Source organism: Nyctereutes procyonoides, unplaced genomic scaffold (assembly GCF_905146905.1).
Source record: "Nyctereutes procyonoides isolate TBG_1078 unplaced genomic scaffold, NYPRO_anot_genome, whole genome shotgun sequence".
Lineage (NCBI taxonomy): Eukaryota > Metazoa > Chordata > Mammalia > Carnivora > Canidae > Nyctereutes > Nyctereutes procyonoides.
In genome coordinates this window covers 16,716,468-16,740,305 of record NW_026575137.1, presented here as the reverse complement: position 1 = coordinate 16,740,305, position 23,838 = coordinate 16,716,468, and the positions used below count along the sequence as shown (strand labels likewise).

Sequence of the window (23,838 nt, the reverse complement as noted above, 5' to 3'; positions counted from 1 at the left end):
AAAACTCTTAACAGTGCAATAAAAAAATATTTCAAAGTCAAGAATTATTTTGGAATCTTCTGCAGTCTCTGTAGTTTCTTAGCTCTTATTTCAAGTGGAATTTAAAACAATTTATAAAGTGTGGGGTCAGATAGCCCAGTCTCTTGTCTATTTCTTATTAACAGCTAGTACTTCTATTCAGCCCAGGGGAAGACAATTGACTTCACTGCTGTAGTCTGAAAATCCAGTTGTAGCTCATTATTTTCACAGCATACTGTAAGCACTGTCCAAAGTTTTATTCCATTAAGGGGAGGATGGTGTTCTTATGCTTACTGTTGAGATGAATGAGATGTCCAGACATTTCTGTCTTGTAGAGAAAGCAGAACTTAGTAGTAAGCAAATGCTCAAATCTCAGCTCCTGACTGTCTTCTCTAAGAGTCATCAGTGAGCCTATATATGCTTCAGAAGCTAGCTGTGTTCAGGTCTGAATCCCTAGAGAAAGAGAAATGGGAAATGTTTGTCCAATACAAAAATGGAACAAGATTTGTTACTGCTAATACTTTTTAAAATAAATCTGTATTGTTGTATTAACGTATACATAATAGAATTTGCCATTGTAACCAAACTAATATTTTGAATTATCTCCTAAAAATATTACCAAAATTTTGAACAGTTTAACTTATTTTTAGTTTTTGAGTGGCATTAAAATTTCATGAAGAGGGAAAAGGAATTTTGGACTGAGCAGATTAAGATGCTTTTCCTTCCCTAGTAATTAATATTTTCTAAAAACCACTTTATCTCTTTATATGTAGGTGCCACTTTGAATGATAAGGATGATGACTCTCTTCCTGCAGAAACTGGTCAAAACCATCCGTTTTTCCGACGCTCAGATTCCATGACGTTCCTTGGATGTATACCCCCAAATCCATTTGAAGTGCCTCTGGCTGAAGCCATCCCCTTGGCTGATCAGCCACATCTGTTGCAGGTGATTTAAATAAATTAGTCAGTCTTACAAGATTTCTTTTTTAAGTGACTTTATTATTTTTTTTTAACTGTACAGTATAACTGGAATATTTCTGTTAAAATTCCAGCCAAACGCTAGAAAGGAGGATCTTTTTGGCCGTCCAAGTCAGGGTCTTTATTCTTCATCTGCCAGTAGTGGGAAATGTTTAATGGAGGTTACAGTGGATAGAAACTGCCTTGAGGTAAGATAGTAAAAATCTTCACAATATAGTATTTGTGAATGACAACTTGTCCAAGTATCTAGAGTCTTAGAAATGCATTAATCCAAAATATTGTATTGTCTCAAATAATGGAAGTATTAGAACTTCCTGCCTTATGACAGATTTCCACATAATTTCATACTTCTGTCAGTGTCACTAAGCCTGCTTTGAGACTAACTTGTTTTATGTCAGGTGACTTCATCTATAAAATGGCAGTTTTGTTATGTCTTTTGCCTATTTCACAGAGTTGAAGCTACTGAAAATTAAATCTTGATGTGTGTGATGTATATACATGTATTAATGTGTGAGCATATATAGTATTGGCTTGAAAAACTTTTTAACTGTAGAATGAATAAATAAGGTAATACTAATAATGACTTCTTGAATAATTATATCTACTAGGCATGTTCTCAATCTTTATTACCATGTTGGATAGAAAGTATTTTTATCCTGATTTTATGGGTAAAAAAACTGAGGCAGAGATTACATAAATTTCTTGTGGGAAAGTCTGTTGTTAACTAGTTAAGTAGCAGATCTAGTTTTTAGATTAAAGTCTGATTTGAGAGCCTAAAATTATACAGTCCATACTGCTTCTCCAGTGAAAATGTGATAACATGTTTAAGAGCAGAATTTTATTATCTAAGTGATATAATATTGAAAATACATAGAACATTTGAAATACATAGAACATTTGAGTAATCACATATTATAGAGACTCCTTTAAAAGTTCTCTGAGGCTGCTGTGATAAATGCACTGGAATTGCATTAGTGCATTTTCATGGGTGGTCAGCAAGGGGAATCGGAGAAAAGAAACAGGCTGCATCTTTGTAGTTGAAGTGCCAGAGAAGAATTACTTAACTTCCATGTGATTCCTGTGGAATATTACTAAGTTGGAAAGGAAATCTAATAGGGTTGAGTTTTTTTTTTTTAATGTATGACTTTTATATGTAAAAATTCATAGGTTCTTCCAACTAAAATGTCTTATGCTGCCAATTTGAAAAATGTAATGAACATGCAAAATCGACAAAAAAAGGAAGGAGAAGAACAGAATGTGGTGCCAGAAGAAGTTGAAAGTTCAAAACCAGGGCCATCTGCTCATGATCTTGCTGCACAATTGAAAAGCAGTTTACTAGCAGAAATAGGGCTGACTGAAAGTGAAGGGCCACCTCTTACATCTTTCAGGTATTTGCTGAGTGGGGATATTTTTTCTGTTGCATTACTTTATGGGTAGTACAATTCTTGTAAGAATTTTTATTTAGGAATTTTATAATTTTATTTCATTTATATGTAAATAATAGACTTAAATGTTATCTTATTTCTGTGCTTTCCTGATTTATAATCAGATATTTAAATATGTGATTTTTCTGGATTTTTGGAGTGACAATATAGCCATTGATTGGCATTCTAATTTTCCTTTTACTTTATTGAGGAAATTCTAAGACTATGTTTTTTAATGTTAGTATATGTCCATATACATATGTCCATGTCAAATTGCCAATTATAGACATGTTAGCAGCAGCTCAACAAAGAGAAACATGTGAATGATTAGAAAGAGCTTTCTAGGTTTGTGACTCTCACACTTGCTTGGGCTCCTTTGCCAAGTTTACGGTTGGTTATTATCTTCTTGTAAGAGGTAGGTTCTTTGCTTTCCCAATAAAAATTTGCTAGTGTATACTATGTCTCAGTATGGCTAATCACCAAATGATTTGTTGAGTATCTGCTTTTTGGTTACAGAATGTCAGATAATTATTTTTGGTTAGGAGTTAAGGGAGTTTAGGAAACTATATACATTTTATATATACAGTCCAACAATCAAAAGGCAAGGAAGAATTTTGGACTGGGGTGGCACAAGCTTTTCAGACAGTACGGCTCGAGCTGAGATGGTTAGAATGTGTAGAGGCAAACAGATTGAAGGAGAGAAGATTTAGAGGTAGGGAGACAAGTTAGAAAAGCTCCTGCGAGTTCAGGTTAGTGGTAAAAAGGGGCTGAAATAAAATATTGCCTCTGGGGATGGATAGGAAATAATGGAAAGAGAAATTTTGAAGGATTTAATCGCTCTGGAAGAACAGGGGAAAGAAACATTAGAACTTGTTTCAAGTTTGTGCAGTAGGGAAATGGTACTGTTCAAAGAATGCAAGAGGCAGTGTCATTGAATTGTAGAGGCCATATTCAGTTTTCCTGTGTTGAATTGGACTTACATGTCACTGACATGGAAATAAATATGTAACACAGTGGAAATTCTGGTCTGTTGTGAAAGTTTTTGAATTGGAGAGGAGGGATGATGGACTTAAAGGAGAAGAGGTAAAATTGAAGATGAAGGTAGCAGCTAGGAGATATATCTTTATATAATGGACAGAGGGATAATGGAGTAAAAATTAGTTCTGTGAGGCATGAGTAGTTATAGAAAAATTCTGTTAGGATGTGGTTTGAAGTACTTCAGAATATGAAGACTTCAGAATATGAAAAGACCAAGAAAATTACTGTCTTTGACCAAAAATCAGGAAATTTTTATAGTTGGTTAAATTACTTCCAACTCTCCCTTAAACCTCTTGCAGGCCACAGTGTAGCTTCATGGGAATGGTTATTTCCCATGATATGCTGTTAGGACGTTGGCGCCTTTCTTTGGAACTATTCGGCAGGGTATTCATGGAAGATGTTGGAGCAGAACCTGGATCAGTATGTATTTTGAGCACTTTTAATTCTGTTCTGCCAGATAAGAACATATGTCAGAGAATAATTCTGTCATGCATTCTTTTTTTTAAAGATCCTAACCGAATTGGGTGGTTTTGAGGTAAAAGAATCAAAATTCCGTAGAGAAATGGAAAAACTGAGGAACCAGCAGTCAAGAGATTTATCACTAGAGGTAAAGGTATTTAGATTTTCTTCTACTATACATATAGTGTGCTGTTTATATGAAGTTTAAAAACAAAAATAACAATTTCGCTTAGCGGTATGTTTTATGTAGTTAAAAATTTAATATATGGCAATCACCATATTTAGAGTAGTGGTTATTTCTGGCAGTTGGTTTCCTAACATCCTCTCATGATCAATGAATTATTTCAGTGTGTTTTTTTTTTTTTAATGTTTTAGATGTCCTTCATTCCATTAAGGTTAGTATATTCCATTGATACTCAGATTGTTTTTGGCTAGTGGGAGTCCTTTGGCTCATTGGCCCTTTGGACAGGATTCCGATAACATTGATAATGTATTTACTTTTTGGTAGGTCTCATGTTGTGTATTTCCTGTCACAGACCTTAAATCAACCATTTCTTCAAAAAGCCTGGTTCCTTTTAGTAGGAAAAAGTATTTCACGATTATAATATAGGCTGTTATTTCAAGATTATAATCTAGGTTGTAGAGTTATTCACTGCCTAGTAGGTTGGTCATAGTTTCTAGATCTCTTCAATGGATAAAGCTAGGAAATTTTCCTTTAAAAAAAAACACATTATAAATGCATACTTGATATTTCCAATTCAAATTCAAGATATAGAATCACAGGGATCCCTGGGTGGCGCAGCGGTTTGGCGCCTGCCTTTGGCCCAGGGCGCGATCCTGGAGACCAGGGATCGAATCCCACGTCGGGCTCCCGGTGCATGGAGCCTGCTTCTCCCTCTGCCTGTGTCTCTGCCTCTCTCTCTCTCTCTGTGACTATCATAAAAAAAAAAAAAAAAGATATAGAATCACAGAATTGCTTTATTTCCACCTCTTAGTCTGTATCTCCTTTCTTCTGAACCAAAAATCCAACTTCCCAACACTAAGAAAATTATTCTTTTGCTTTTTATATTATAGCATATACACTGCAGTCTTAGAATCACATCAACACTATCATCCCCAAGATAATTATCGAAAATAGCTTAAGATTTATTTGCAGTTTTTTGTTCTTAGAGCTTATCCAATTAGAGATTATACAAATTGCTTTGTTTCAAAGTCACTTGAAATAATTTTTTCTTTGTGTGGTTTTGCTACTAAGCTGCATAAAACCAAGCCTTTTCTTTCATTTTGCTTTCAATTTTTTGGGATAGCTGTCTCTCTTTTTTCGGGTTCGGTTTTGTACTTAATGTAAAATATCTACAATAGTGCAAGGCCAACTCTATAGAAGAAAGTTTATTTAGGGAAATCTAGTTTCTGTTTCTTTTTTAACATCCCCCACTTCTCCCCTTCAGGGTTTTGTTGTTTTTAAATGGTCTTCCTTCCTTTTAAAAAAAATGTAATCTTGCGTGTGTGTATGTATTCATTACCCATCTTTCTTCCTTCCCCTACTCTTGACCCTGAGTATGCTATACATTTTACTCCATCTTGTTTTTCCTAGTTAACAGTATATCCCAGAGGTAAGATAGAGCAATGTTCTGCCTTCCTTTTACAGCTGCTTTTTCTTAGTACTGCATTTTATGGTTGTATCACAGGGTTTTTTTTTTTTTTTTTTTTTTTTTTTTTTTAGCCAGTCTCCTACTCATAGACATTAGGATTTATTTCTGATCTTTTGCTATTACAAATAGTGGTCCCTGTTTTTCTTCTTAGGCTAGTGTGTGTAGTCTTTAAGATAGATTCTTAGACATTAGAACCTAGACATGGGGCAAAGGGCATATGCATATATAATTTTGGAAAATATTTCTGCACAATGGTTATGTATTTTTGTGTTTGTAACATTAATATGAGATGCCTTTGTAGTCCTGCCAGCAGTCTGTCAAATATTTAGATTTTTGCCAATCTGATAGGTAAGAAATGGCATCTTGTGAAATTTTAATTTGCATTTCTTTTACTATGAGCAAAGATAAACATTGTTTCATATATTTAAGGATATTACTTTTTCTATGAACTCTGGTGTATTTTGTGCATTTTAAGTTTTTTCCTCAATTTTCTAGATTTTTTAAAAGCACAGTATCTTATGGTGCTATGTATATTATTCATAAATATATATCTTTGTCTGTAGTAGGATACATTCACCAATCGTTTTCCCCAGCTTGTCATTTTTCTTTTGCTTTGCTTGTGGTTTTCTGTCACCAAAGGAATATCCCATGTTTTCTAGTATTTGCTTTCTTTTTTTGTGTGTGTTTGGTTTGTTTTAAACAAAACACACTTTTAATTTACTTAGAATTATCCTAATATATTCCAAAATTGAACAAATTGCTGTTTTCCAATAGACTTAAAAAAAAAATATTTTGAGAAAGAAAGAAAGGAGTGAGGGGAGGGGGAGAAGAGGGAGAAGGAGACTCTCCCCACTGAGCTCAGGTAGTAAGATTGAGCCCCATGCAGAGCCTCCCTATGATTTTCTCTCTCCCTCTCCCTCTGTGCCCCCAGCCTCCACACTCATTTTCTCTCTGAAAAACAAAACAAAAACAACCCCCCATAACTTTATACACTCCTGACTTTAAATGAAAAACTAAAATTAGTTAAAGATTTTATATAGGAAAATTTTAAGGTGGTTTCTAACTTTGAACTTTACTACTTTCTGGGTGTATTTTAATAGGTTGATCGGGATCGAGATCTTCTTATTCAGCAGACCATGAGGCAACTTAACAATCACTTCGGTCGAAGATGTGCTACTACACCAATGGCTGTACATAGAGTAAAAGTCACATTTAAGGATGAGCCAGGAGAGGGCAGTGGTGTAGCACGAAGTTTTTATACAGCCATTGCACAAGCATTTTTGTCAAATGAAAAACTGCCAAATTTAGATTGTATCCAAAATGCCAACAAAGGCACTCATACAAGTAAGTACTAAAAACAAATTTTTGTTTCATCAAAACAATTATAAGTATTTATAGTAGGAGAACTTTAGTGTACATTGACATTTTTATACAATTTTATTCTAGATTAATGATTTAATCTTGTTTAAACTACTCTAACCAACAGTTTAACACTTTGCTCTTTTAATGCCATATTTATTTTCATAGATGTGATTGTATTAGTGAGTTTGTCATCTCAATTGTTACATGTTTGGGGAGTGGGAAGTTGTAAATTCTATGGTAATAGAAAAATGTATTGAGTGCATAACAGTATTTCCACCACCCCTGTATTTATTTTTTTAAGATTTTATTTATTTATTTATGAGAAACAGAGAGAGAGAGAGAGAGAGGCAGAGACATAGGCAGAGGGAGAAGCAGGCTCCCTGCAGGGAGGACTTGATCCACGGACCCCAGGATCATGCCCTGAGCCAAAGGCAGATGCTCAACCACTGAGCCACCTAGGCACTCCCCACCATCCCTGTATCTAATTAGCACAGATACTTTAAAAAAATACTATACTCTGGAGCAGCAGTGCTATTCAGAGTATGTTTGCAGAGTTGCTACTAGTCCCCAGTGAGATAGGGAGCTTGCAACCAAATGTAGATTGGTTGACTAAGTTACCTCACTGATACTTTAGCAAGACACTGGTTTTTTGGGTAATAAGATTTTCTAAATTAACATCTGGGTACAAGCTCTACCTCCTTGAGGACCAGCACTTAGGTATTAGGATTCTTACCTAATTTTCAAAATAAAAAAAATCTATGAAAATTAAAAATGCCGTAAGGTTATAACTGAGGATTCATGTAAGGTGGGGGCAGAAGATTGTCATCTTGTAGATGGATAATTTAAGGAGAGGGAATTATTAAGAAAATCCTATATTTTACCTAGGCTGTAGTGATAACTGTATTGGGGTTCGGTAAGCTGCCACCAGAGAGGCTGAATGAGCTTTAGGAAGGATTGAGGATGAAAAGATGTGTGGAGTACTCCAGCCTTTCATCATCAGTTTTATCACTTTCTGTAGTCTTAAAATAAAAAGAAATTGGCAAATGTGAATGAGGGAACCTGGAAAGTCCTAACATTTCAGAAATAACTTTTCTGCTTTTTTTTTAGGAAACCATACTCTGGCTTATTTTGCTCAAGGGTTTGAAGATAACAATAGCTAAAATGTTTTAGGGGTCTTGTAATGCTTAATACTAAAAACTAAGAACAAAGAAAATAGATAGGACTCTAACCACATAAGAAATCTCAGCATTATTTATGGTGAAATTAACAGCCCCAGTTGCTACATATTATTTCACAACTGTGACATAATTCATTAAATACTGAGTCAACATCTTTTACATGCCAAGTACATTCTATACGATTACCCTCAACCTTCAAAACCAGGGGGAGAATCAGAAAGGTACTCACACAGATGCTTAGGGAGATAATCTTCATCTGTCATGTTCTTATATTTGTCTCATGTCCTCACATGGACTTTCAAAGTTAAGGTAGTTGCATTTCCATTTATCTGAACAAAGTGTTTCATATTTTCTTCCAGGTTTAATGCAGAGATTAAGGAACAGAGGAGAGAGGGATCGAGAAAGGGAGAGAGAAAGGGAAATGAGGAGGAGTAGTGGCTTGCGAGCAGGTTCTCGAAGAGATCGAGATAGGTGAGATCATTTTGTATCTTTTACTGAATAACCACCTTTTTGAATGAAATTGGAAGTAGGCCTGTAAAGAGAGGGTCTCAATTATGGACTATTTTTAGAAAAAGTTTTAATATTTGGGTATATGAATAGTAACTATACTATTATTAAAATGTTCTGCTTTAAAAACCCTGGGTCAATTGAAATTACATAATCTAATATTCTTTCCAAAATTGTATTAAATTTTATTTGTGGCAGTTGTGTTATACTTAAGCCTCTTAATTTTTTTCCTGTTAGGGTGGGTGGCATTTTACTTTCGACTAAAATTTCTGGAAATGTGGATGGACTCTTGATTTCTGATATTTTATGGTCCTGTTCCCTTAAAGTCAAATTATGCATTGCAAATTTATAGATTTTTAAGTAGCAACGTCTAGAAGATCTTTATTTCCCAACCATCATCTGTTAGGCATTCTACCACCTTAATTTGATAACTGGAACTACCTGCATGTTCTGGTTTTCCATCTTTGTTACCAGTTGTGTTGATGTTATTTTGCAGACAAGGGGCATGAAATTAAAAGAGCTTTGTTGGTCTTTCAGAGACTTTAGAAGACAGCTTTCCATTGACACTAGGCCCTTCAGACCAGCCTCTGAAGGTAATCCTAGTGATGATCCTGATCCTCTGCCAGCACACCGTCAGGCACTTGGAGAGAGACTTTATCCCCGTGTACAAGCAATGCAACCGGTATGTATGGTGCACTTACCTACCTTTTAACCGACTGTGCCATTTTTGTTTTTGAATTAAAGTTGGCATTGTAAAAATGTTAGCTACTGGCAAGCCATGTGGTTTAGGACTGGTAAAAAGGAAGGTTAAGAGGGAAAGCAGTAAAATTTGCTGGAGGGTAGCTTGAGGTTTGTTTTTTCTACCTATGGCTAAGTTGGCATTCTACCTAATAAATTTCTTGTGTGCTAAAGAATTAGCTGTGCATTTAAGTTGTATCTTTATTCGTATAAATTGTTACAGACTTGTACATTGAAGTAGACTTTTTAGTTAATAAGCTGTAGCTAAAATATATTACAAACAATATACTTGATTGCTGTTAAGTATTGCTAGAAGATTTTTAACAAACTGGTTGTGTTTGTTTTCCTTTATACATAAATGTATTACAGAAAGAGAAAATAAAACCAATCATAGTTCTTTCAGCAAATCCTTAGTCTTAAATGTAGGTATCTTTCTTTTCTCTCTTCCACTTCTTCCCTCTCTTTCTTTTCTTCTATCCTACATGTAAGAAATGTTTCAGGTCTGAGGGGGGAAAAATGAAAACCGAGTATTTGCATGTTTACTCATGGATAGCAGAAATGTTAAAAGGCTTGTCATACAAATTTTAAACTAGCTTTATTTTTTATTTTTTTTTATTTTTTTATTTTTTATTAAACTAACTTTAATAAGATACCAGAGTTCTCTATAATTAAGCTTCCAGTTTAATAAAGTACCTTACTGGTTCAGAAATCTTTTCATTATCCATATGTCTTACATTTTCTTCCTTTTCTTCTTCTTTTTTTTTTTTTTCTTTTTTTTTTTTAGATAAAAGACTTGATTTAGATGAGAGGTTTCACAGTGTAGGGGCAAGTAACATTTGTTCATTGTTTTCAGGCGTTTGCAAGTAAAATTACTGGCATGCTTTTGGAATTATCCCCAGCTCAGCTGCTTCTCCTTCTAGCAAGTGAAGATTCTCTGAGAGCAAGAGTGGATGAAGCCATGGAACTTATTATAGCACATGGACGGTAATGTGTATAATTGGGGAGGCATTTCAGTTTAAACATTAACTACTTTATTTTTAGGATGGAGGTGCTACCATACCTTAAAATTTATACTATAAGGTACACAATGATTAAATGTTTTTTTAAGAGATGGCTTAAAAACCATGAGATGGTTGAGTTTCACATGTGTTGCAAAGTTAGAATTTTAGCAGTAACATAGGTTCTAAAAATCTTTTATACCTGATACTTAAAAATTACTTGTAAAAAGTACATACCAAATTCTCTACCAGAGTAACCCTAATGGCAGAGGCTAGCTTCTTCAAGGAATCAGGGTGTAGTCCCTGAGTTCTTGCCATAAGCATGAAATTTCTTTTAGATCTCCTTATTTATCTTAAAAATCCATGCAAGTTTTTGCTTTCTGTTGTGTAGTAGATTTGTTTTATATTAAAACTAAAAATACCTAATAGTTAAATTCTTTTCCCGAGGTGACTAAGTAAAAGTAACATCAGGAAAATATGCCAAACTTATTCTGTGCCTTCTATTGTAAGGCTAAATACTCAGTTTGAAGCTTTAGATGTAAATTTCTGTCTTTTCTTCCTAGTCATGATTTTGTACAAGGAACCTAGATTGGATAGAATCCTAGAAATGGATAAGTGGGTAGGCTAAAGCACTGAAACTTAACAGCCTGTTTCATAGCCTTTGAATGGTCCAAGCCAAAAGACTATTGCTGGAAGTTTAGTTTCTTTGGTGGTAATTACCATTTTTCTTCTCAGGATTTTAATGTACTGTTTCTTCATTCCTTTTCCTGTCTCTGGAAGTAATCAGCACCCCGATAGAGCTTATGAGGAATGTGCATTTTGATAAAAAGTTTTTTTATGTAAGGTTGCTAATTTAGTAGTATTTTCTGTTGACTGCAAGTAATTTTCTGTTGACATGATATTGATTCCTTTCAACTGGTTATATAAAGTGAACAGTGAATTTATTCATATTCTAGAAAAATTAAACAGACTAAAGAATTTGATTCCTATGGTGACTGCCTTCTTTTTTTTTTTTTTTAAAGATTGTATTTATTTATTCATGAACAACACAGCAGAGAGGAGAGAGAGAAAGAGGCAGAGACACAGTCAGAGGGAGAAGCAGGCTCCATGTAGGGAGCCTGACATGGGACTCGATCCCAGGTCTCCAGGATCAGGCCCTGGGCTGAAGGCGGCGCTAAACCCCTGAGCCACCCGGGCTGCCCTGGTGACTGCCTTCTGAGCATTTTTTGTTCTTTTACTACAATGTGAGCTTGAGCTTTTAGTCCCCCTGTGAAGACTGCATTTATATTTGTCTTAAATCAGGTAGCCCTTAGCTTATTATCTTGAATCACACACGTATCATCTAATGTTTTTTGTGTATATAATACTGATTTCTCTTTTCCTATAATTGCACTGCCTAATAAGTGTCCTGAATATTTTAAAAAATATATTTATAAATTCTTATAAATTCAAATGCATGTTTCTCTACACTAAATTGTAGAAGTCTCTTTTATCTGGAATGTGAAAGGTTTTTGGTTTGTTTTTAGGGAAAATGGAGCTGATAGTATCTTGGATCTTGGATTATTAGACTCCTCAGAAAAGGTACAGGTAAGAGATGTTTTGAACATGTGCTAATAATTGGAACTCCAGTTTAGCACAGCCTGAATTAAGCTTTAATTTAGAGATGTCATGAATTTCTTAGGGCTTATTCCTCAAGAAAGAAATGAGTGCCAAAGCTGCAGAGAAAATGGGGCAGCAGTAAGGAAGGCTTTTTTAGCACATTGACCTATTTCATTCTTAAGCTAAGAACTTCATTGCCAACCATGGTGGAGCAGACCTGGTATAATCTTCTCTCTTCACTGATTAAAACTAAAAACTAAACAAAACGTGAAAAAGAACTGCCTGAGGATTCTGAAAAGTAGACAATAGCACACATATTATAGAGGGAAGTCAAATTGAAAAATGGCTGGTATGGCATTGTTTCAGGCAGGAGAGTAACGTTGGTCCCTTTTACTCCCATCTTAGCTAAAAGATAGAAAAGGCTTTGAGAACTAAACTGTAGTATAAACAACAATCCCAATGGTGCATATGCAGGGCAGACCCAAAAAATATAATAAAAGGCTTTGAAAATTTGTTATCAGAACTACTGCACACAGATAATGACACTTCCAATCTGAATCTAACCAGGTTGATTGCCTACTGAACCCCAAAACATCAACCTTCTCTCTTTCATTTTAACAAGAGTCAGAGTTTTACAACTTAATATTCAAACGGCTAGGATACACCCCAAAATTATTCAACATACAAAGAACCAGAAAAGACTTAGTTCTCCTGGTAAAAGAACCAATAGGTGCTAACTTAAGATGACCTACTTGTTGGGATTATCAAAGACTTTTATCTCCTATTCTATGACATAGAGGTGTTTTTAATCTCCTAGAACATGAGATAAAGTTAAGCACTAGTGAACCGAAAGAGGTTCATAGCAGAGAAATAGAAACTTTGAAAGAGAGCCAAGGGAAAAGTTTAGAATTAAAAGTACATCTAAAAGAAAAAAATTCAGTAGATGGGTTATTAGTAGAATAAAGGTGATAGGAAAGTGTCAGTTTAAAGATAGAACACTCTGAAGAACAGAGAGAAGATTTTGAACAAAACAATTTCAGGAATCTGTGGGACCATATCAAAAGATCAGACATCCATGTTATTGAAGAGGAGAGACTGCTACAGGAAAATATTTGAAGAAACAGCAGCTGAAAACTTCCCAAATTTGTTATAAGACATAGATTTTATAGATTCAAGGTGGTCCGTGAACCCTAGGATAAAGTGAAAGAAAACTATGTTTATATATAATTGAATTGCTATAAAACTAACCAGCCAAAGAACAGTGCCTTACATATAGAGAACCAGTGGTTTGAAAGACTGGATTTTTTATCAGAAAGGTACTGGCCAGAAGGCAGTGGATCATTCATTCATTTCTTTTCCCCCTAAATTAATTAATTAATTTAAATTCAGTTTGTGGATCTTTCATTCTTAAAATGTTTCAAGAATTGTCAATCCAGAATTCTATATCCATCAAAAATCTTTAAGGAATTAGGGTGAAAGAAGCTCCCAGTTTCATTAGTGATTTTAAATGGACAGAGAAATTAAAGATTTAATAGGCATGAGCTTTATATATCACAGTTCTGAAAGGATGAATTTAAAAGTTTATTTACATTTAAATATAAATGTTGCTTTGCCTACCTGACTTCGCTTTGAATGATTTTAGACAACTAGTTCAAATATTTTGTTTTTAAATCAATCTTGGGTTGGGGGATGCCTGGGTGGCTTGGTTGGTTAAGAGTCCAAGTCTTGATTTCAGCTCAGGTTATGATCTCAGGGTCCTGAGTTGAGCCCTGTGGTACATGGAGGCTACATCTCCCTCTCCCTCTCCCACCCTTGTGTATGCACATGCTCTCTCAAATAAATAAATAAAAACTTAAAAAAATAAAATCAATCTTGAGACTTAATTTGATGATCTTTTATTAGGAAAACCGGAAGCGTCATGGCTCTAGTCGAAGTGTTGTAGATATGGATTTAGATGATACAGACGATGGTGATGATAATGCCCCTTTGTTTTACCAACCTGGAAAAAGAGGATTTTATACTCCAAGGCCTGGCAAAAACACAGAAGCAAGGTTGAATTGTTTCAGAAACATTGGCAGGTAAAATAACTCTAATCTTATATTTGAATTTTTAAAAATTTCAGTTTGAGACTTTTCTAAAACATTAGTTTTTAAAATGAATATATGTTCTTCATATTGATTAGAAATGAGGCTGTAGAAAATTTCTCAAAATACTTGTGTATATATTATGTATGTATGTGTGGGGTTTATGTGTTTTAGAATTATTTTCAAATTTAAATATATTTCCCTGTTTTTATTTTTAGGATTCTTGGACTATGTCTGTTACAGAATGAACTATGTCCTATTACATTGAATAGACATGTAATTAAAGTGTTGCTTGGTAGGAAAGTAAGTGATTTTAATGAACCTAACTGCTTTTACAATTGCAAGAATTTCCTATTATAGCCGTTATATAAATCATTTTCAAACATTTAATGACATGGGGAAAAAAAAATCTCGATACATGGAGGAGATAGCATAGCAGTGTGGGTGACACAGGTGGGTGTTTGGGAGTATCTGACAGACCTGGATCTTGATGCAGACAAATCCCCTGACACCTATGGCATATTTTCCCATTTACAAAATGGTAAAACTGTGAGTGCCTGGTAAGTGCTCAAAAGATTTTAACTATTATTTGTTCGAACAGGTGGTAGTGGAATTAGAAGTAGTATTCTACTGAAAAGAGCATTGTTGGCTTCAAAAATATATGTAAGATGTACAGGAGGGAGAGGGGACAAAAGAATTTTGAGAAAATACAATATAGCATGCTTGATATTTATCTCCAAGTGATAAAATTAGCTTAATGTCTTAATGCGCTTTGATAGTTTGCCTGTACATTCTATTATAATGGGCGGAGGCAGGGAAGCTACATCCTTTAAAACTTATGTATAATACTAATTATGCACTTTTTGATTTAAAACACAACTGCCAGTGTTCCTTAAAGGTATTATAAAGAAATTACTTGACAAAACAATAAAATATCTTGGTCTTTTCCAGCAACGTATATCACACATGTGATATGAATTAGAATGTTAAAGCTGTAGTCTAATAATTTTCTTCAAACCCACTGATGAATAGTTTTCTAATATAGTATATCATTATATATATGTGTGTGTGTGTATATATGTGTATGTACACATACATAATGATGTAAACTCTGACCCTATTGAATTCTTAGTTTTCCAGCTAAAATGTTCTTGTGCAAAGAAGAAGTAGATTTAAAGCTCAGTAGTAGCTCAGAAATGTTGATGTGTTAAGCCTTTAACAAGGTTTATGAAAAAGATCATGGAGTCAAATAGACTCAAGTCTAACCCAATGATCTGATCTTCAGCAAGTTGCTTAATTCCTTTGAGCATCAGATTCATCATCTAGAATTAATAATCTTTATTTTAGATTATAATCAAGACTAGGATGTATATACAAGAACAAGCTGCTCAGCATAATCACTGTTTAATAACTAGTGCAGGTTTTTCAAATAAGTTATTTTGGAACTTAAACTCCTCCACTTACTGGCCTTAAATTTTTTTCCAAAATATATATTACACTTTTTATACTTTGAAAGTTAAATAATTATCAAAGATTAACATTTTACCTTTTTAAATCAGTTATATTTAGTGGAATATTCTCTAGATCTTCAAATTAGATAAAATTCAGTAAAGATGTTTCATAATTGAGTTTCATGTGATTGCTTTCTTAGGTCAATTGGCATGATTTTGCTTTTTTTGACCCTGTGATGTATGAGAGTTTACGGCAACTCATCCTTGCTTCTCAGAGTTCAGATGCTGATGCTGTTTTCTCTGCAATGGATTTGGCATTTGCAATTGACTTGTGTAAAGAAGAGGGTGGAGGACAGGTAAAGCAAATATGTAATTTTCTGACTCTGGCAAGAGAATTTGGTTAGTCTGTTTTACTTTTCTTACATAGAAACCATTTACTTGGGGACAGAACAAGAAACACACAAACCTACAGAGAAAAGACATAACAGCTGACAGGCAGAAAGAGAGATGGAAAGGTTAATGAGATGGACTGAAAGAAGAGTTTTTTGTACTTATTCAGGTCTAAAATTTTTGCATCTCTTAGATACTTGTCATATACAGAATTATCTTTTTATTTTTAATTTTAGAGACAGTAAGGGGGTTGGGGCAGAGGGAGACAAAGAAACTGTAAGTAGACTCTCTGCACTGAACGCAGAGCCTGACCTGGGGCTCGATCTCACTACCCTGAAATCATGACCTGAGCTGAAACCAAGAGTTGGACGTGTAACTGACTGTGACACCAGATGCCCTCAGAATTGTCTTTTAGATTTTAGAATTTTAGCACATTGTTTTATGAACGGTGGACTTATTACTGCTTTGACAAAATTGCTTTTAAATGACAGTGCAAATTTTTTTTTACAGGTTGAACTTATTCCTAATGGTGTAAATATACCAGTGACTCCCCAGAATGTTTACGAGTATGTGCGGAAATATGCAGAACACAGAATGTTGGTAGTTGCAGAACAGCCATTACATGTGAGTAACTTTCTCGAAAATGTGTTCTTTGATTTGATGAGGCTGTTTGTGTCTTCATGTGTGGTAAACTAGTTCAGTGTGTATTCAGCTTGCCTATCAAAGGTTAAAATTTTTAAACCAGACTAATTTATGTACAATGTAAATTACACCTGACTCCAGACCAAGCAGTATCTTTTTTGGTAAAATGGTTTGAAAAAACCATGTAATCATCCGAAAATCAATTTGGAGTGTAAAAGTTTGGAAAGGAAATAACTACTGTTAATGGGGTCCTTCTACCACCCATTTGTTTAGGTGATTAGAGGGACTCCAACACAATTATAGCCATGGTTTATTATAGTAGAAAGACTCACAGCAAGGGAAAAAAAGCACATCAGACCAAGTCCAGAGGACTCTAGGTGCAGCCTTCCAAAGTTCTCTCTCTCAGGCCATGTGCTGTCAAAAAGAACATGTGCTCTTTCCTTCAGCAGTGAACTACAGAAACACTATACAGTGTCTGTACTTTGTAAGAGTTGCAGCCCAGGGTTTTTTTGTTTTGTTTTGTTTTGTTTTTTTGAAGCCAGTCCTGTAAGCATTTTCTGCCTATGCAGCCAGCCAAGATTACTGAAATTCATCACAGATTACACTGTTTGCACAGCCTAGGCAAGCTAATAAAGCAGGGTTCATTGCTCCAGGCTTTCGAAATAGCCATATCAGTAAAGCCAAGTTTCAAGATGCCAGCCAAGGACCATCCCCCCTAGTGAGGGCCTCCTAAAGAGCCACATCAGGCCTGCTGTGTATGTCAAGTGTTCTGATCCCTATGCTAGGAATAATTATGCAGGCTCTGGAGCCATACTGTCAGGATTCTAATCATGGCTACAACACCCGTTAGCTACATATGACATTAGCAAACCACATAGTATTTTATGCCTTGGTTCCCTTCTGTAAAATGATAGAATTAAATGTATTAATAATGCAAGGTGTTTAGAACCATTGTACTTTCTCAGTAAGCGTCTAGATTTTGGATTTGTCATTATGAGACTTTTCATAGGACGTGACAGGATAGCATGTTTGACAAATTGAAGCTATTTAATGACTAGCCTGTTAATATAATTATTTCAGTTAAATCCTGGTATATAACAATACTATTTCACTTTCAAGCCTGTGGCCTATTCATGATGCCTTTCTTTTTTTCCCCCTCTGCCTCTTTTGAATCTGTTAAATTCAAAAATACAGAACTTAATTTCTTTCTTTCTGGTTTAAAATGAAAACTAGTATTTTTAGGCTGCTAAAATTCGATGCTGGGCTTTAACAGTAATGCTACGTGGAAAATAAAGTACTGAGACTAATAAAAAGGTAATTTTTAAAATATTCTGTAGGCAATGAGGAAAGGTCTACTGGATGTGCTTCCAAAAAATTCATTAGAAGATTTAACAGCAGAAGATTTTAGGCTTTTGGTAAATGGCTGTGGTGAAGTTAATGTTCAGATGTTGATCAGTTTCACTTCTTTCAATGATGAATCAGGTACGAAATTTTTTGAATGTTTTAAGGAATAAACTAGATGTATTTATAGGGTTTAGAAATGCTGTGTTATTAAATTGTTTAAAGTTTTTTGTCTGTATTTTTAAGATGATGGCTTAGCCATTAGGTTATTCTTAATTCTTTGCTTATTTTGCTAGGTTGTAAAGGATATGTGGTTGGTTTAGTATGAATACAAGTAAAAGTTCTCTGTGGTGAGCAAGTACATAAAAGGTTTTTTTGTAAACTAAGAAAAAATAATCCATTTGACAATTCTATTGGTCTTTCTAATTCATTTCTGTTAGACTCTCTAATTAAAGAATTTAACCACATGGTGTTTGCTTTGTAGACGGAAAGCTCACTTAGAAACAACACACACTCGGAGAATCTAGAAAGAATAGCAAGTTGTAGTAATAATCCTCCTAGAATAACATTTAGTTTTAGTGCCTGATTTGCTGGAACTCTGTTTTCAAAGTCCCATAAGCCTAAGAATAGAATTTTAGCTATCACTATACAGTAAAACATTGGAAGCTCCAAGAAATTCCCCACGTGTTCAAAATTACTGTGTACATGAAGGTACCAGTTTTCCTCCCTTTTTCATATTTTGCAAACAGCTTCAGCTAAATTCTAGTAAGTTATATTTGGATAAATTTTGTTTTTTCTTTGTTTGGCAACATACAGATTCATTATATAATGGTTTTTATGCTTTTTAATATAATTTTCAGTGCTTGTTGAGATAAGAATTTGTCTCGTTTCAAACCAAAAACTGAAGAGGGGAAGATAAATACCTCACCAAATATGATCCTCAGATAAGCAGCAGCATCTAGAAGTTTTTTTAGGAATGCAGAATCTTCATTCCTTTTAGCCCTTCCCCCCAAACCTACTAAATGAAAACGTGCATTTTAAAAAGATCCCCTAGGTGATTTGTAAACTCATTAAAATTTGTGAAGCACTGGTTTAAGTTCATGAGAGGACTTATGAGTTACAGCTGGGATTAAAGCCTTGTGATTATGAATTTTGAGGCTGTCAGTCCATTTTTCTTGGTCATCCTAAATCAGGGTTGATTAATGAGCTGTAGAGGTTTTACAATTATGCAAATAATTCCTAATACAGGAAATTAGGACTAAGACTCCTGATCCTAAATAACATTTCAGTTTTATATCTATTTTTATAAGAAGTAATATTTTAAAATAACTGGTACAGTATACTGGATTTATATTCTTCATTCTTAGGAGAAAATGCTGAGAAGCTCTTGCAGTTTAAGCGTTGGTTCTGGTCAATAGTAGAGAAGATGAGCATGACAGAACGACAAGATCTTGTAAGTTAAAAATTCACAAAATTTGTAGAAAAAAAATATGAAATTTTAAAATACTGTGTATGATAACCTTTTAAGCTTGTAAACGGTGGTTGGCCATTTTAATTTTGGCTAAGGAAATTGCAGAAAGGTGGATATCTAAGGCAGTTTTAGTTTTTCTACTCTAGAACTGAAAACCTGAAGTATTAAAAAAGCCTGTAAGCAGAGTGAAATGCATTTCGCTGATGATGTGCTGTCCTTAGTCCCAGAAGATAATACTGGTTTATTCAGTTGAGACATATTTCTTTTTCCCTATAGTGCTTATATATGCTAGCTGCTCCTTTTTTTTTTTTTTTAAGATTTTATTTATTTATTCATGAAAGGTACACAGAGAGAAAGGCAGAGACGTAGGCAGAGGGAGAAGCAGGCTCCAGGCAGGCAGCCTGATGTGGGACTTGATCCTGAGACTGCGGATCACGCCCTGGGTCAGGGGCAGGTGCTCAACTGCTGAGCCACCCACGCGTTGCAAAATTTTTGAATAAAATAATCTTGATGTTATCTGTATACTAGGAATAGAGTAGCTTGTGGGTATTAAGCCCATGATCTTAATCTTACCTACTCATCAGAATCATCAACTAGATAATATAAACTTTGGTTATAGAGAAAAGCCTACTATAAGTCAGTGGAATCTGTGTCCAACCTTGAGTATATAACCAAATCAACCTGTCCATTAATCTTGAAAAGCAATCTTCACCTGACTTTCTTTTAGAAATTTGAGGGACTTTCCTTACCTGGAAAAACCTGAGATCTTTCAACTCATACTCCTCATAGTTCCCTGCAACACTTCCCCTCTCAAACCAGCCTTAATTCTCAGTAACTAAAACCATACCACTTTTGGAATATATGTAAAAATGATCCACTTTCTAGATATATCCTTCAATTTTATTTGAGAGGGAAAATGGTTAGGTGTGCGGGAAAGCCCAGATACTTGGGAGTTTTCCATTTATCTTCAGTTGAGACAGTAACTTATTTTTCGGATGGGTGGGGTTCTGCATTTAGCACTCCTTAATTTTTACATGGTCCCAGGAACCTTCTATATTTCTGTACTATAGTGAGATAAGTTCTTAGGTAGTCTTAGCTGTCAGTTCTATTCTTGGTTTAGCCACTCTGGTAATTTCCATTTAGGTTGTTCCCTAGGTAGTAGATTCCATATAATTGGTCCTAATAGCATATCTGTCCTTGTTGGTTTCATGGTCAGGGTTCTTTCTGGCACCTTGTTTCTTTAAGAAAGGGTCCATATAAAACCAGAAATGATTGGCTATCTAAACCTAGTTTTAATTTTCTGTTTTTAAACCAATAAATCCTTAGTCTAGTCAGTCAAGTTAAATTTCACTACAGTTTCCATCTTCTAATGGAAGATAAAGATCTCCCTTTGTAAATGGCCTCAGAATCTCCTATAAACAGCTTTAATCATTCTATTTGTAGGGTATATCAAGGGGTATATATTTCCCTCTCCTCTTTTGGGAAGAATGCTTCACAGTTGGTTTTATCCTGACGTGTCTGAGAAGACCTGAAGGACATAAAAATATATGTAATAGACTATTCAGAGCAAACTATTCTCCATGAATTATTAGTCCTGCAAATTATAGGGTATTTTGGACTACTGGGTAGTTCCTTCTCCTCTTAGTCACAGTTCACTAGTAAAAATTCTGAAAAGTCATATAGTATTTCTTTTCTTCCAACTTTAAGGATGTCCAGCAATGGTAGTTATCTATCCTGGCTAATCATATCCATCTTTGGAGAAATTTACTTGTAAAATGAGTGGATTGGACCAGCTTTATCTCTAGAGCATCTTTTGTAAAGTTCTTTGAAGATTTTGTAGACCCTGACACTTAGAAGGGATCCTTTTTGTGCCCCCCTTCTATATAGAATTAGATGAGATTTCTCATTAAAATGATTTTCAGGAAAGCAAATTACAGTTAACCCTTGAATGATAATGCAGTTGAAAATCTGAGTGTGACTTTTGACTCCCCCTGAAACTTTACTAATATAATAGCCTACTATTCGCCAGAAGGCTACCAATAACAGATTGGTGTCCATTACACATATTTTGTATGTTATGTGTATAACTGTATTCTTAAAGTAAGCTAAAGAAAATCATAAGGAAAATACATTTATAGTACTGTATGTGGTGTATTTATAAAAAAAAAAAACATTTGCATGTGGGGCACTTGGTAGGCTCGGGTTGGAGTAAGCGACTCGATTTTGGGTTTGTGGTTTGGAGCCTCACATTGGGTGCAGAGATTACTTCTAAAAAATCCACATGTAAGTGGAGTCATGTAGTTCAAACCCATGTTGTTCAAGGGTCAACTGTAGTTCGTTTAGGTTTTCTAGTCACTTTGGGATATTGGATACATTTGTCTGTTTAGTTGTATACTTTGGAATGCATTAGATTTAAAAAACCTTACCTTTAAGAAATAGGAACTGAGCACTGGAAGAATATATGTGTATGTATGTATAGATCAATGAGGAATGATATAAAGTACAGAAGTTAACATTTATCTTATTTACACTTACACGGTGTCACACAAAGTAGATATTACTATAATAATTGAGTCTTACTACATTTATTTCTGTTTCACAGTGTAGTACTGAAAATACTGGGTTATTTTGCTGGTAGATAAAATGCAAAACAACTTTTTTGATAACCTATATGAATTTTAAAACTTTTTTGGAGACCTTATTTATGCCCTATTTCCACTAAAAGATACTTTAAAAGCCACTGGAAAGGCCCATTGAGAAACTAGGTCCTGAAACATAGTCATTTTTCTACTTCCCCAACACTTTTTTTCTTTTCTGACCCTTTTCAGAACAAGAAATAAATCTAAAACCCAGTTCAAAATAATAGCCCTCTGTAGGTTTTAACGGAAGAATGGGACTCTGTGTACATACTGTCAGAATTAATGTTAATCCATTAAAAGCCAAAGATTGTAATTCTTATATTCCTGTTCAGGTTTACTTTTGGACATCAAGCCCATCATTACCAGCCAGTGAAGAAGGATTCCAGCCTATGCCCTCAATCACAATAAGACCACCAGATGACCAACATCTTCCTACTGCAAACACTTGTATTTCTCGACTTTACGTCCCACTCTATTCCTCTAAACAGATTCTCAAACAGAAGTTGCTACTCGCCATTAAGACCAAGAATTTTGGTTTTGTGTAGAGTATAAAAAGTGTGTATTGCTGTGTAATATTACTAGCTAATTTTGTAGATTTTTTTCCATTTGTCTATAAAAGTTTATGGAAGTTAATGCTGTCACACCCCCTGGTGGTACCTTAAAGAGATTAAATGCAAACATTCCTTGCTGAGTTTGTAGCTTACAGGCCTGAGGAGCACTAGCAACATTTGACTATAATGGTTTGCTAGTTGACAACTTCTGGGTCTAACCCCAGCCAAAGATGACAGCAGAACAACATAATTTACACTGTGATTTATCTTTTTGCTGAGGGGAAAAATGTAAAATGTTCTGAAAATTCACTGCTGCCTTTGTGGAAAGTGTTTCAGCAAAGGTTCTTGTATAGAGGGAATAGGGAATTTCAAAATAAAAAATTAAGTATGTTCTGTGTTTTCATTTTAACTTTTTTTATGGTGTTTAATTTGTGGTTGGCTGCAATTGTGTATCATGTATATGGAACTTGTAAAAAGTTCTGGACATTCAGATCTTAAGAGATGAAATCACTTTTACCTATAAAAACCACTTTTATTGCGGTTTATTTTAGCTGCATTGAGCTCTAGGATATTAAATGATATCACTAATATTTTGCATGTAATTTGTTCATTTGAGTAAGGGCACTTTTTTGTACATATGATGGGGCCAATGCACAATACTTTATCACAATCAACTTTTTTTCTTTGTATCCCTGTTTCAATGAGCAGTCAGTCAGGAGGTTACTGCACTTCAGTTCTAATCAGACATTTGTACTGAGGTATTTCAGTTATGTAAACTCAGCCTGGGCACTTTCTGATAACTGTAAAATGTTTTATAAGATCATGATTATTGAAGATACATTTTGGAAAATTTTAAATGTTCGTGAGCAGCTTAACTACTTTTGTATCTAGCCTTTTTTAAGTATCTTGTTACATTTACTTTTTTAAATAAAGAAATTACAGAAGAAATGTCAAGTAATATTGAAGAAACAATAGTTTTTATTTATGTAGTTGTACATTTTTAAACTAAGGGTAATACACCAACATGGTTATGTGCATAAAAATTTTTGATTTAAAGAAAAAGTTTATATACACATGGACTATAAGAAAGAGAAGAAAATCAGTCCACATTTTACAGTTAGCAGAGAATCCGTATGGCACTGGCCAGGCCACCTTTTCTTTTTACAAATGAGGGAAGTGAAGTGTGACCCTTGCTTGGCATAGGATGTTAACTCACTTTTACTTAGTAACTAAGTGACAGGTTCTTTTTTGATGACCCATTATGTAGCCTAGGACCAAGATCTCTAAATTCTTGTGGTTTTAGTAGCTTTATTCAATG

General features: G+C 34.6%; 1 protein-coding gene across 6 annotated transcripts in view; it reads left to right on the top strand.

Moving 5' to 3' along the window:
• The window catches only part of UBR5 (ubiquitin protein ligase E3 component n-recognin 5), a 133,642-nt gene extending 110,713 nt beyond the window's left edge, over nucleotides 1-22,929 (top strand). For 3 of the 6 annotated variants that reach the window (XM_055303310.1, XM_055303313.1, XM_055303307.1), the window contains exons 43-59: nucleotides 792-964; nucleotides 1,071-1,184; nucleotides 2,164-2,384; nucleotides 3,758-3,878; nucleotides 3,967-4,071; nucleotides 6,670-6,913; nucleotides 8,469-8,580; nucleotides 9,154-9,298; nucleotides 10,208-10,338; nucleotides 11,879-11,939; nucleotides 13,854-14,029; nucleotides 14,254-14,338; nucleotides 15,687-15,842; nucleotides 16,387-16,500; nucleotides 17,856-18,000; nucleotides 19,227-19,312; nucleotides 22,302-22,929. In XM_055303310.1, coding sequence (XP_055159285.1) covers nucleotides 792-964; nucleotides 1,071-1,184; nucleotides 2,164-2,384; nucleotides 3,758-3,878; nucleotides 3,967-4,071; nucleotides 6,670-6,913; nucleotides 8,469-8,580; nucleotides 9,154-9,298; nucleotides 10,208-10,338; nucleotides 11,879-11,939; nucleotides 13,854-14,029; nucleotides 14,254-14,338; nucleotides 15,687-15,842; nucleotides 16,387-16,500; nucleotides 17,856-18,000; nucleotides 19,227-19,312; nucleotides 22,302-22,514 — 2,402 coding nt within the window. In that variant the 3' untranslated portion in view covers nucleotides 22,515-22,929. The remainder of the gene's footprint in view (nucleotides 1-791; nucleotides 965-1,070; nucleotides 1,185-2,163; nucleotides 2,385-3,757; nucleotides 3,879-3,966; nucleotides 4,072-6,669; nucleotides 6,914-8,468; nucleotides 8,581-9,153; nucleotides 9,299-10,207; nucleotides 10,339-11,878; nucleotides 11,940-13,853; nucleotides 14,030-14,253; nucleotides 14,339-15,686; nucleotides 15,843-16,386; nucleotides 16,501-17,855; nucleotides 18,001-19,226; nucleotides 19,313-22,301) is intronic. The other 3 variants (XM_055303311.1, XM_055303308.1, XM_055303309.1) reach the window with 2 other exon arrangements.
• The last annotated feature ends 909 nt before the right edge of the window (nucleotides 22,930-23,838 follow it).